General features: G+C 52.1%; 1 protein-coding gene across 1 annotated transcript in view; it reads left to right on the plus strand.

The window, feature by feature from the left end:
• The first annotated feature begins 10,105 nt into the window (after window positions 1-10,105).
• Window positions 10,106-13,696, plus strand: part of TSPAN15 (tetraspanin 15) — a 49,176-nt gene continuing 45,585 nt past the window's right edge. The window contains exon 1 of the mRNA XM_032312264.1: window positions 10,106-10,385. Coding sequence (XP_032168155.1) covers window positions 10,290-10,385 — 96 coding nt within the window. The 5' untranslated portion in view covers window positions 10,106-10,289. The remainder of the gene's footprint in view (window positions 10,386-13,696) is intronic.

Consider the following 13,696-nt stretch of genomic DNA (forward strand, 5'->3'; position numbering starts at 1 on the left):
GCAGATACAGAGATGTTTTCTGAGTGTTGAAGCCTTCTATCTCTTCTTCAATAGCTGATGGAGTAAGTCTAAGACCCCACTTCTGTGTCCCCCGGATCCCATTCTTGGCACCCTCAGACTGCCCCAAGAGTGGGGTTCCTCGGAGGCTCCCCGCCCCCAGCAGCACCCAGGCTTCTGGGAGCCACTGCCCCGCCCTCTCGACTGACAGGTGGAGCTACTATGTGGCCGCGCTGCCTGGGCACCCAGCCACTCCCCGTGACTCATGCAGGCTTGGCCCAACACCCCATCAGCCAGTGTTCCCAGGCCGCCTTCCCAGAATGCTTGGCTGAACCCCAACAGGGCCAACCCCTGCTGGCAACCAGCTTGAAGCCCCTTCCCCTGTCCCAGCACAGGGAGACCAGCCTGGAGTCGTCTGAGCTCGAAGGGCCCTTGCTGTGGGGAGGAGAGGGTGGCAATGGCATTTTCTCAGCCTGTCAGCCCTCCACATGGCCCGCTTCAAAGAAGCTATTACTTAATTGGAAAATGTGCAGAGGAGAAAAACAGGAAATTTATAGAGCCACAAATGGCTAATCAACATATAAAAATACACTCAACCTTACTAATTACCAGGGAAATGCAAATTAAAATAAGAGAACATTTGTCTTTTTTAAAGGACATTTTAAGAGCCCACATGTAGGCAAGAGCCCAAAGCATGAACTACATGGCCGTGAGCTGGGCGCTAACCCTCTTATAGCTGAATTTCTGTCTGTTCACAAAAGGGTTGGACACAGTGATGCCCTGAGAGCCTCCCAGCTCTGGCACTTCCAGAACCTCGGTTCTGCTTTGTTGCTAATCACCCTCCCCCAACGGGGAATATATTTCCCTGGGGAAAATGTCCTAACCTCTCTCTTTTCTCACTCGTAATAGGGCATACGAGGAAGGTCCCTGGGAGGGTAACTCACATTTCCAGGTCTTCGTTCTGAGTTGGCTCATGCATGGCTGGGCTGGCATGGGACCTACCCCATTGTCTGACTCTGAATCAAATATTTCCTACCCCCTGGGCCACTTCTGGGCGTCCAGCTCACCGTCCACATGCCCCAGACGTCTATGCTCCCACCCCAGGGCCCCCTTGAAGGAGTTCCTTCCACTGGTCCCACAGGTCTTCCCTCCTGTGCCTATGCTGGCTCTTCCCACTCTGAACTCCTATGAGGTGCTGGGAAGGCTGGAAAGAAGTAGGGGGACCAGCTTGTTCTGCTTTTGCACAGGACTTTTCTGGTGTTAGCACCTACGTTCCGCAGCCCAGGAAACCGCTCCGTTCTAGGCGAATGGTTATGGCATATACGGACTGTCCTGGTTTTCCGACTGAACCCACCACAGGCCCTGAAACCCACCTCAGGATGGTTGATGATCCCAGAAAGAAGGGACGAAGAAAGGGAACAGATCTTGCCAGGGCATTCGGTTTCCCCACTGAGGGGTCCAGAAGGCGAGAGATCAGGAAGGAAGGAAGCCCTCTCACCTTCAGCGTCCCGGGCTGGACCAGGGGGAGGATCCTCTCCTAGGTTCCCAGGGAGCCAAATGGGAGGGCCAGGGCCTGGCTGCAGGTGCGCGACTGGAGCGAAGGCTCACGCGGGCCATCTGTTGGGGCCTCCGGGCGAGCTGCCCGCGGTGAGCCTCACACCATCTTCAGGGACATGTAGCCTGTCACTTGCAGAGGAATGACGTCCCAAAGGCCATGCAGACATGCCTGGGGCCCCGGCTGGGAAGCCGAGCTGTATAGACCCTTGCTGGTCTCGCAATTCAGGAGAAGCCCTCTTACTCTCTTCTTAAAACTGAGGCCCCTTCTCGTAAGGGTGAGACCTCACGCTGCACCTTGAGGGGCGGTACACACTGCGGAAAATCTATGATCATACTGAACTTACCTCTGGGTATCTTGCTTCCTCCACCTGCCCCCCACACTCCCACCTCCCCTTGCAAATCCTGTCACGAGACAGGCCTTCTGGTTCACACAGGCCCTCCCCACCTGAAGCCCAGCACCCCAACAACGAATGCTCTCCTGGGCTGCCCTTCAATCGGGCATCCATCCATACGTGTGCGGTTAGAGCCTGCTCCCTCGCCAGAAGGCTCCTGGGATGCCAGCGGGTACTGACCATTCCCTGCAGGACCCACCCACTTGCCAGGTCCGGGATCCTCCAGCTTGGTTTTCTGGGTTCGGGCTGGGGCCACGCCCCTTAGGACTCCAGAAATGCCCCTTCCGGAGGCCGACAGCCATTCCTCCATAGGCCCTGCCCTCCTGGGACACCACTGCTCTCTTCCCCCTCCCGTCATGGGGAACAGGGCAAAAAGCAAGCTGGGAAAGCTGCATTGAAGACCCTGACCCAGGCCCTACCCCCACCCCTACCCCCACCCCTACCCCCAGACAGACAGAGCCTCAGAGTCCGAGGAGGAGCCGGTGCCACCACACTTAAGCCTTTCCACATCACTTCCAAAGTGTGCACAGGCCTCTCTGAATGCGCCATCGTTCAGTCAGAGTTCCCTATGACCTAGCCTAACCGGCTAACATCTCTCCCCCAGCCCCCCTCCTTCTCGTGTACCCTCCCACAGCTGCCCCCGAGGATGTCAGCTCCAGCTGGCTGGTCAGGAGCAGCCCTGCAGTGGGGACAACAGGGGACAGCAGGAAGGAGGGCCTGGGCTGACCTCTGTGGGAGGAAACGTTTGCATAACCGGTCCAGGATCCTGTCTCTAGAAGGAAGGGTGGGGAGTGGCAGAGCACAGTGGGCCTTTGGGACTGGAGGGGGCCTTGAAGACAGGTGGTTTGGTTTCCTCTGCCCAGCAGAAGGTTTCTGAGCCCCCTGCAGCTTTTGAAGGCCTTGGAAGCAGTCTGGGAGTGCTGCTGGAAGAAGGTGTCCAGCAGCCAAGGGTAGGAGAGAGGCTGTGGGATGTGAAGGAGTGGGGGGTCTGGGGGGACAGTCAGCCTTCCTGGGGGACAGAAGGAGGCAGGGGATATTAAAAAGAAAATGGGAAAACGGCTGGAATGCCCCAAGCCCCTCTGAGCATGAGCATTTGGCTTTCATAGGAGGCTCTTGTCTGGAATTCACCTGGTCCCCAAGGCCATCAAGTACATGTCCCTCACCCCATGCAGGGCCCTAAGAGGTCTGATCACAAACAGAGCTGGTTGTCTGACAATCACAGCAAAGGAAGTTGTATAATTTCGCAAGGTCAAGCACAAAACAATCTGTTTCTGATTTTCCTCTTAACTTTGAGAAGGTCACTTCCGACTTTGAAAGAATTAGGAACCAATCCCACAGGACAGTATTTCCCAAAGTATATTCTGAAGGATCCTGGTTCTCCGAGATGTTACAGCTGGTGTCTAGGGGAAACTGAGTCATGCAATCAGGAACAGCTGAGAAAGGCTGCATACCCCTCTCAGCCTCCTCTGTTCCCACGGTAAAGGGTCTGACGTCTGCAGCATCCCAGACTTCCTTGTTAGATCCTTCTTTACAAAGCGCTTGAAATCTCATGGAACTTCTATTTTGCAGAAACCTACACTAACTCAATTTTCCACTCTAACCAGTATCGAACTGTCAGTATCTGAGCTGAGTGTATTGTTCCCAGTTGCTTTTCAAGCCACCCAGTGAGCTCATTTCACCCTAGCATAGCTGGGGGATAATTCCATTAACGTAGAAGGCGCCCTGCTTGCTGAGTTAAAAAACACTTGAAATTGCTCATGGAGAAAAGCCAGTTTGCTTCTCTGAACTTCTGTAGCCTCCTTTGTAAAGTGGGATCTATCAGATCAAATCCCACGGATTTTGAGGACTTTAGCTCTGAGTACGTGAAAGCCCACAGCTCAGCGCCTGAGGCGAAACAAATAATTGATAGAGGATAAGTGGAGACACCAGACTTCAAATGGGACAGAGAAGTGGCCTAAAGTCTGAGCCAGCGGGTGGCACCGAAAACAGTCAAGGAAAACCCAAGGACAACTGAGTCCCTCTTGAGAATAAACATATAGACTGGAAAGTACAGTACTTTGGGACAAGAATGGAAGGAAGAGAGAGAAAGAAAGAGATGCGTATTTGTGTTTGTGTGTGTTTTTTTAAATTCATTTATTTTTTTGAGAGAGAGACAGAGAGAGCATGAGAGGTGAGAAGGTCAGAGGGAGAAGCAGACTCCCCGTGGAGCTGGGAGCCTGATGCGGGACTCGATCCTGGGATTCCGGGATCGTGACCTGAGCTGAAGGCAGTTGCTTAACCAACTGAGCCACCCAGGCACCCCTGAATTTGTGCTTTTAAGAATTTTTGACTCAGGGCAGCCTGGGTGGCTCATTCGGTTAAGGTGAAGGACCCCAGGTCAGAACTATAGTATAGCCTATAAGTTTTAACATTCTTTTTATAACCAGCTTATGCTAACTAAGAAACTGTGGCCAGCTGACCATAGATAAGGGAGTTAGCAAGCAGCATAACAGGATAATGAATAGCAAAAATCTGTGTTTAACCCAGCTGTTTCTGGCTTCTGTATAATAATGCTTCTAATACTTTGCTAAGAAATGAAAAATTGCTTAAACCCTCGCTCGCTGTGTAATCAAATAAAGTTACACCCTTCCCCTGTTAAGAATTTCCCCTACTACTAAGTAAAATTGATAAGGGTTGTCCCCCGTACCAAGGCCGGAGACGTGCGGTTTAGCACGTAGGCTAACTGGAGACGTGCGGTTCAGCACGTATACAGATAAAGGTTAGAAACGTGCAATTCAACACGTACCCTCTACTGTACACTACCTGAACGGTCACTGGCCAGAATGTATGGTTGGTTTTAAAGGATTGGCTACCTGTGTGTAGGCCTTGCTGTAATGCTTTTAAATTACTGGCTAGAAAAGTGAGGGCTCTGATGTAATGGACTGTAAAATTCTATATTAAGGGACTCCCGAAACAGATCGGGGCTCTCAGACACTGACCCATCCCTCGCGGATTTCGTGGTCAAGTGTCCCTGGGAGTCCGAGCATGCCCGAATAAAATCCTCTTGCTTATTGCATCCAGTGGTCTGTGAGTGCGTCCTTGGGTGCGGGTCCTCTAGGGTCTTTCAAAGGGTCTGACTTCCACGCAGGTCATGATCTCAGGAGGTCCTGGGATGGAGCCCTGCTGAGGGCTCAGTGGGGAGTTTGCTTCTCCCTCTCCCTCTGACCCTCCCCGCACTCATGCTTATGCTCTCTCTATATATATTTATTTATATACATTTTTAAAGATTTTATTTATTTATTTGACAGACAGAGATCACAAGCAGGCAGAGAGGCAGGCAGAGAGAGAGGAGGAAGCAGGCTCCCTGCTGAGCAGAGAGCCCGATGTGGGGCTCGATCCCAGGACCCTGAGATCATGACCTGAGCCGAAGGCAGAGGTTTTAACCCACTGAGCCACCCAGGCGCCCCTCTATTTATTTATTTATTTATTTTAAAGATTTTATTTATTTGTTTGACAGAGAGAAAGCAGGAGAGCACAGGCGAGGGAGCAGCAAAGGGAGAGGGAGAAGCAGGTGCCCCGCAGAGCAGAGAGCCCACTTGCTTGTCCCTTGTGTCCCCACAACTCTGTCCCCAACAGAAGACAGCAGGTTGTCTTGCTTACGGACATATCCCAGAACTGGGGTAGGGCCTGATTCACAGGAGAAGCTCAGTCTACATTTGCTCACCGATTTGCGCATGAGGACAATCACGAAGGTTGTTAGAGCTAGAGGAGAAAGTGTTGAACCTCACGGTTTTCCAGATGGGGAACCAGAGGCACAGTCATTTGCCCAGCGGCAGGAAGGCAAACTTCTGCAAGCCAAGTCGGTCCCGCACGGCCTTGGGTTCTTTCTCATAAGCAGCAGTGGCCGCTAAGAGTGGCAGCTAGTTATCTCCTCCCACAATCGGCCTGCCAGGTTATCATGAAGACAGATCTCAGAACAAATTGTGACATCCATAAATATATCTATAAAACAAACATTTATTGGCAAGTAGCCACAAAACTGGCTCCGACAATCTGTTCTGTAAAGTCAGGGAAGGCCCGGCTCTCTGCTTTTAGGCGCTCTACCGCCTTGACCGAAGGGTCTACCCAAGGAAGCCGCAACCTTCTAGAGACTGCTGCCCACATCAGGCAACCAGGTACCTTGGAACATGGGATCTTCAAGAATTTAGACCCACCCATCATCTTCAAGTGAAATTCTTTTCCTCTGAACAAGAAAAGGGTGTGTGTGTCTCATTTTAGATAATCTGCATATCTTGATTTCACCCAAGGAGAGTGCATTTCTAATGCCTATTATGCTGGGGCACCCGGGTGGCTCAGTCGGTTAAGCATCTGCATATCATAAGCATATGATACCAGGGTCCTGGGATTGAGCCCTGCATCAGGCTCTCTGCTCTGTGGAAAGCCTGCTTCTCCCTCTCCCTCTGCTGTTCCCCCTGCTTGTGCACTCTCCTTCTCTCTGCAAATTAATAAATAAAATGCTTAAAAAATACTTGTTATGCTAATGATGAGACATGAATTTCGTGGATGCATTCTGTCATTATGGGTAGGGTTCCCTGGGGTAATCAGTAAAGCTGTAGGGGTGGACAGAGAGGGAGGGATGCAGAGGTGGGGGAAGCGATTATGTCTCTTAATGCCCAGGGACCACAGGTGGAAGTATTCCCACTCTGGAGACCAGCAGCAGGAGCCCTCCCATCCACTCCCCACCAACGGAGAGGCAGTCATTAAACCTTCACCAGCACACCACGGCTAGCCGGGTGACCTCTGGAGTGTGGCCTATCTGACGAAATGACCCACTCCCCCGCATGATTACCTCTGGATGGGTGAGACTCTGTCCTGGCTGCCTTTAGAAATTATTTGGGACCTTTAAGATAATACTGATCCCTAAGTCCCTGTTGGTGGTGAGTCTGATTTCGCTGAGGTAGGGTGGGGTCTGGATATCAGCATCCATTTACTTTTCATTTTATTTTATCCGTTTTTATTTTGTTTTTAAGATTTTATTTTTTTGGCAGACAGAGATCACAAGTAGGCAGAGGCAGGCAGAGAGAAAGGGGAGGGAAGCGGGGACGTCGAGCAGAGAGCCCAGTGCAGGGCTTGATCCCAGGACCCTGGGATTATGACCTGAGCTTAAGCCAGAGGCTTAACCCACTGAGCCACCCAGGCACCCGTTTTTGTTTTTGTTTTTAAAGATTTTACTTATTTATTTATTTGAGAGAGAGAGAAAGTGTAAGCAAACCGGGGGAGGGGGAGGGACAAGCAGACTCTGTGCTGAATGTAGAGCCTGATGTGGGGTTCCGTCTCGAGATCACAACCTGAGCAGAAACCAAGAGGCAGATGCTCAGCTGACTGAGCCACCCAGGCACCCCTTGGCATCCGTTTAAAACTCACTAGGTGGTTGTAAACGGCAGCCAGGGTCGCACTCAGGCCTGTAGACACACTATCTATACCGCACATTCTAACAGTTTCTCTGAAAATTCATGGCAAAACCAGGATTAGTCCTAGGCGGCTAACCCCCAGCCCAGAGCTCCTGGCAAAAAGAAGGAAAAGTTACAAATAAGGGGTCACATCTTCTGAGGTCTCAGTGTTTGCAGATGTGACTGGGGGCAGCCCACAGTACTTGGGGTCAGGTTAGGGGTGGGGGGGGGGCAACAAAGGTGCCCAGGAGCCCAGGGAATGGTGTGCTCATCCCAAAGAAATCCAGGCTCCCTGCACGGCTGTCCCAGCCTCTTCTTGGGGCACTACTTACAGGGGCTCAGGGAGAGCCCAGAGGGGCTGCTTCAGTTGGCTTGTCACCAGGGAAAACTTGAAATAGAAGAGGAAGTGCAGCTAGCTAGATGCCAAAACAAAGGCTAACGCAACTGGAAAGAAAACCTCCTTGGCTAGGCTCTCCGCCAGGGAGAGGGAGATGGACAGCCCCCGGGGGAGCGGAGGGATGAGACCAGTACCTCAAAGAGAGGGTGTAAGGTGAGCTCTGCAGGGCTGGGGAGGGAAGCTAGTCCCCCAAAGAAGGGTAAAGACTTGGTGTCCTCCTCCTCAAAGGACAACTTTTAACATATTAGTAGGATGTCTTTGTGGCCCTTGGCTACCCTTTTCAGTGTGCTGTAGCGGTCCCTGGTTCTGCGTCCTTGCCCAACACAAACACCTGTGCAGGATGCGCTCCATTTGTACCCGGAGACTGAATTCCGTTTACTTCTCTGGGCAAGGCATTGCCTTCCAGCGGCAGGGGCCAAGGGCAGGCTGCCCCAAGATGGGCCACTTTGGCAAGAAGGTTATTTTGAACTGAGAACCATCAAAGCCCAGCAGATTCAGGAAAAGCTCTTTACCTCCCCCTCACTCGCCTGAAAAAAATTTAGATGGAGAATCTGCTCCAGGAAGACACAGATCATCACATTATGATACAAAATAGGCAAGGTAGGGGCGCCTGGCTGGCTCAGTCGGTTGAGCCCCCCGACTCTTGATTTCGGCTTGGGTCATGATCTCAGGGTTGTGAGATTGAGCCCCCCACCAGGCTCCACGATGGGCATGAAACCTGCTTAAGATTTACTCTCTTCTCCCTCTGTCTCTTCCCCTCTCTCTAAATAATAATAATAATAGTAATAATGATAAAATTAGGTATGGTAAAAAGGGAGGAACCTAGCAAGGCCTGTTTGAGCCAAGTCCTCTATGTTGCATCTTTCCCACGGTGGGGACCCAGCAAATATCTGTTTATTAAACATTTACTCTTTCTCATCTTCCTGTGAATTGCATTTCTTCTTTGAAGTCCCAGAACCCTAACCTTTTCTCCTTAGTTCAGAATGACACATGTACCTCATTTTGCCTGTCTTTGGGATTTTCACATCTATCTGGAGTCCTCATATGTCCTCATATGATTTCCTCCTGTAAATCTGTCTCATGTCACTTTGATTCTTAGTCTGGGTAGAAGGACCTTGAAGGGGACAGGACATTCTTGCTCTCCAACACTACTTTCTTCTAGGGCAGAGCCCTGGGGGCTGGAGTGGGCCTGGTCTGTCTGGAGATCTGTCTCACTCTGGGAGTGTGTGTATATGGGAGGCTTGGCAGTCCAGGGCAGGGGACTTAGACCCGGGTGCCATTCCTGCAGTCACCACCAGGGACCCCAATGCCCCCAGCATTGCCTTGATCTCGACCTCTAGGCCACACATTTATTTATTTATTTACTTTCTTAAGGATTTCATTTATTTATTTGACACAGAGAGAGAGATCACAAGTAGGCAGAGAGGCAGGCAGAGAGAGAGGAGCCGGAGGTAGGCTCCCTGCTGAGTAGAGAGCCCGATATGGGGCTCGATCCCAGGACCCTGAGATCATGACCTGAGCCACAAGGCAGAGGCTTTAACCCACTGAGCCACCCAGGCGCCCCATGGGCCACACATTTAATAACTGAATGCCGCAAACGATTGCCGGACTCCCAAGCCCCAGGATGAGCTCAGCCTGAAACAGCGGCTGAGTCAAGTTGGGCCAGTGGAAGACAGCCTCTGACCCCAGGCAGAGGAAACGCTCGGAGAGGAGAGGCTGGGTCAGACCTGGGCTGAGAGTGTGCAACAAGGGCCAGGGCCACCGACCTGGCCTGAGGATGTGTGGTCGGAGGGCTTCCCAGAGGAGGAGGCCCTGGGGGGTGGGTGGGCAGGGTTGGGATCTCCACCGGCCTCAGAGAAGGGGGTTCCCGGAAACTTGGAAAAAGGTTAGTTGGGGAAACTCGCGGCCCCAGCTCCAAGGGGACCCCTTAGCCCCATCCTGGTTTGTCACACCTTCCTAACGAAAGTGGGTCCTCCACCCCCTCAGGCTGAGCAGCTCCACCTTTATTCCGTTCCCGGCTCGCACATACATTTGCACACTTTTTAGCCCCTTAGCGGTTGTTAATTCCTGACCCCTTCCCACAGTCTTCCCTCTTGCCAACAATGGAAAGCACGCATTTCTACGTACCCCCGATTAGGTGGACCGGCTTTCTCCCCCGCGCGCCTTAGTGCATACTATCCCACGCCCCGCTCCGCGCGGGAAGCACAGGCGTCTCCACAGCCGCAAAGGACTTCGTTTGCATAACCCTCGCCCCCTCCCCTCCCTACGCCTACAGCGGGTCCCGGACCACGGCTCCGCCCCCTGCCCGCCCTCTTCCAGAGGCTGGGCCGCGGCCTCGCGTCCATTGGCCGCTGGGCGGACTGGTCCGGGCCAGGGCTGTGATTGCCGCCAGCCCATGTCAGTCCCGGAGCGCGCGCGGGTGGCGGGGCGCGCGGCCGGGCTGGCAGCCGCAGGTGGGGCTGTTGTAGGCGAGGGACCTAGCCCGGGAGCCCCGGAGCCCCGCGGAGAGTGCCCAGGATGCCCCGCGGGGACTCCGAGCAGGTGCGCTACTGCGCGCGCCTCTCCTACCTCTGGCTCAAGTTCTCGCTGGTCGTCTACTCCACGGTGTTCTGGGTGAGTGACCGAGGGAGACCCTGAGATGGGGGTGTGTGGTGCCGACACTCCCTGGACCGCCCCCACGCCGTACCCGGGTAGGGTCTAGACTTGGCTGCTCCAAGGAGGGCGTGGGGAGTGCACGCCTGGTTCCTCGTCCCACTCTCCCTGGGAAGCAGGAAATTCTGGCGCCCAGGCTCAGCCTGAATTTCAGCAGCAGATGGGTCCGGAGCGTTGACTACGCGCTGACAACCACACACGAGCGCTCCGTTGCTCACCTGTGTGCACCTGCCCAGAGCGTTGGTTTTCCGCGTCTGGTGCGTATTGGCTGGTGCGCTAGGCCGTGGTTACCGTGTGGAGCGCGCCCGCCTGCCCACCCGCCCCGCCGGGTGTTACGGGTGTTATGGAGTTTGCCTCCGCGTCAGCTTGTGGGGAAGAAGTGGTCTGGCTTTGTGGTCCGGATTGGGCGGGGAAACCTGGACTCCCACTAGCTACTTGCAGACGTCCCGGAGCGAGATGCTTCCCTACCATGCCTCGGTTTCGTCCACGGTGGAAGGAGGATGGGCGTACCTTGTTCGCGGAGTAGCTGGGAGGGTTCCACCAGGTCATGTATGGGGAGGTCTCCAGCAGCTCCTGGATATCCGGTAACTTCCGCAGCCGCTGAGCTTTACCTCTTCTTGTGTATTGCTGGGCGGCAGGGTGCTGGTGGTTGGCCATGAACTAGGCTTCGAATCCTGCCGCTACCACTTTCTAGCTGAGTGATCTTGAGGAAGTTATTTAAACTCTCTAGGCCATAGTTTCTTCATTTGCAAATAGAAACAGTAATTATATTCAACTTTAAGGATGGGTGTGGAGATTGAATGAAGTAGGCCAAGTACAGTGCTCAGCACCGGGCGGGACCAGTGAGGAGCTTAAGTGTGAGCCATTATTGTTGTTATTATTGTTATTATTATTATTATTATTGACTGGAAAGCTGAGCCCTCCTGGTAAGCTGTCGCGGGACAGTGATTCCTTTCTGAAGATTTCAGACTAGGCTGGACCTGCACCTAGAAATGAGAACATATTTCTATGGGTCAGCTCCAGACTTGCCACTCTAGAATCGTCTCCTGCCCCCACGAGCCACAGGGCAGGCTTGTCCGGGGTCTGGAGGGGAGATCTCTGGCTCTCATTCCTCCCGAGACATATGCACACTGTATTCTCTTTAGACCATCGCTGGATCTATTCTGTTAGCAGGAATAGCTAGATCTGTCTGATAACAGCTTTCGCTTTCCGTTTGACCCCTCTATGGATACAGCCTTGCCTGGTGCGCAAGGGATCCAGATTCTAGTCTTGTTCTGTTTTTGACTCACTGGGAGATTTTAGGCAAGTCACTTCCTTGTTTGGGACCTCAGGGCTGTTAAGTGACTTGCCAGTCTAGAGAAGTATGCTAAGCTCCCCAGGTGATTCTAGTTTGTAATCAGGATTATCAACTGGGCGCCTGATGGTCTCCCAGGCCCCTTGGTTCTGATTCTGGGATTCTTTGCCTGCCCCTTGAAGATAAGGGAAAACCGGGAGTTAGAAGGCAGGGGCTGTGTTTCTGGCTTCACCCCTTCTCTCCATGTGTACTCCGTGACCGATCTCTTAATCCCCTTGCATCTCCATTTTCCCATCTATAGAATGGGTAACTGGTACCCTGCCCCACACCTCACCGGACTGTTTTTAGTGTTAGTGATACGGGAAGATAGTGACATGTGGATGAGACTAGTGCTGTACAAAAGGGAGTCCTACAGTTACAGTTGAACTTGATTGTCAAGATCTTGTTCTGTCACTGTCCCCCATGGCTTGGAGGGGACAACTCACTAGCCCTTGCTTTGCTTCTCTTGGGGCCGGGTGGGACTCAGAACTTGGAATCTTTCCTCTCCAGCCAACTGAGCTTGCCTTACCAAATCCTGGACTTCCCATCCCTGGAAATATTTCTGCTTAAAACCTCCCTACCCATGCCAAGAACTCAGCCACCTGCCAACCCTGCGAGGGCAGCTCTAGGGGCCAGATTTTCACTGCAGGGTAGAGGCCCAATGTGAGGAAGTAATGGTTTCCTAGACTGGCCTTCCTCCTGATTGGAAACCCCTTATTGGAAGGCCCATTTTCTCTGGTACCATCCCTTGGGGTGAGGAATGGGGCTGAGGGTTACTTGCTTTATAAGCCCAAAGTACTAACACCTTCATCTCAGACTCAGGTTTGGACGGGGTTCTAAGTTTTAGCATACCTTCATACCTTCTGTAAGACTTCCTGCTTTCAGTCTTATCAAATAGGAAATGCAAGGATTTTAAAGTCCCAAAGAGTCAACATCAGTGACAAGACCCGCCTGCTCCTCTCCCTTGGCCTGCCCTGCCCAGAGGCAACATCTCTGTTCAGTTTCTTATCATTTATTTCCAAGATAGCCTCCTAGCCGTAGGGTGCCCTAGGCGCAGACACGTGCACGCATTATATAAACTCCCCCTCCCGTTAGAGAGGAGCACAAGATACACAGCTCTGCCCTTACCTTTTGACTTACGTTTAAGTCCATGTGAATTTCAGAGCTCTGGCAGTGGCCGCCTCCTTCTGTCCAATGGCTACACAGAGCTCACTGTTGGTGCCTGAAGTCATTCAATCAGTCCCCCGCCAGGGAACTCAGGTTGTTTCCAATCTCTGGTGACTTCAAACAGCAGTGCAGCAAAAGAGGTTTGAATGTGTTATTTTGCACATGTGTGTGTATATCTGCAGGGTATTTTCTTGAAGGAGAACTAGTGGGTTTAAAGGATACACGAATGTACAATATACACACAGAAATGCACTTGTCATAAGCGTATGCAGCCTGACGGATTTTTACAAAGTGAACAGACGTGTATAATCAGCCCCCAGATCAACTACTAGAATGGAGCAGAAGCCAGAAGCCCCTACCCCTTGTGCCCACTTCCGGTCACCCCCCCCCCCACCGGCAGTGATCACAGTCAGAATGTCTACTAGCATAGTATTGCTTTGCCTGGGTTTGTAGGTGCATTGAAAATTTTGATTTTTTTAAAAAATTGCCCTACATAGAGTTTATACAAATTATAGTTTTATTTGCTCCATTACTTTAAACTGACTCACTTTTTAATCTTAAATTATTTTTATTTATTTATTTATTTTTTTAATTTTTTATTTTTTTAATTTTTTTTTAAAGATTTTTTTTTTTATTTATCTGACAGAGATCACAAGTAGGCTGAGAGGCAAGCAGAGGGAGAGGAGGAAGCAGGCTCCCCGCAGAGCAGAGAGCCCGATGCGGGGCTTGATCCCAGGACCCCGGGATCATGACCCGAGCCGAAGGCAGAGGC

The sequence above is a fragment of the Mustela erminea genome, chromosome 14, assembly GCF_009829155.1.
Source record: "Mustela erminea isolate mMusErm1 chromosome 14, mMusErm1.Pri, whole genome shotgun sequence".
NCBI classification, from domain to species: domain Eukaryota; kingdom Metazoa; phylum Chordata; class Mammalia; order Carnivora; family Mustelidae; genus Mustela; species Mustela erminea.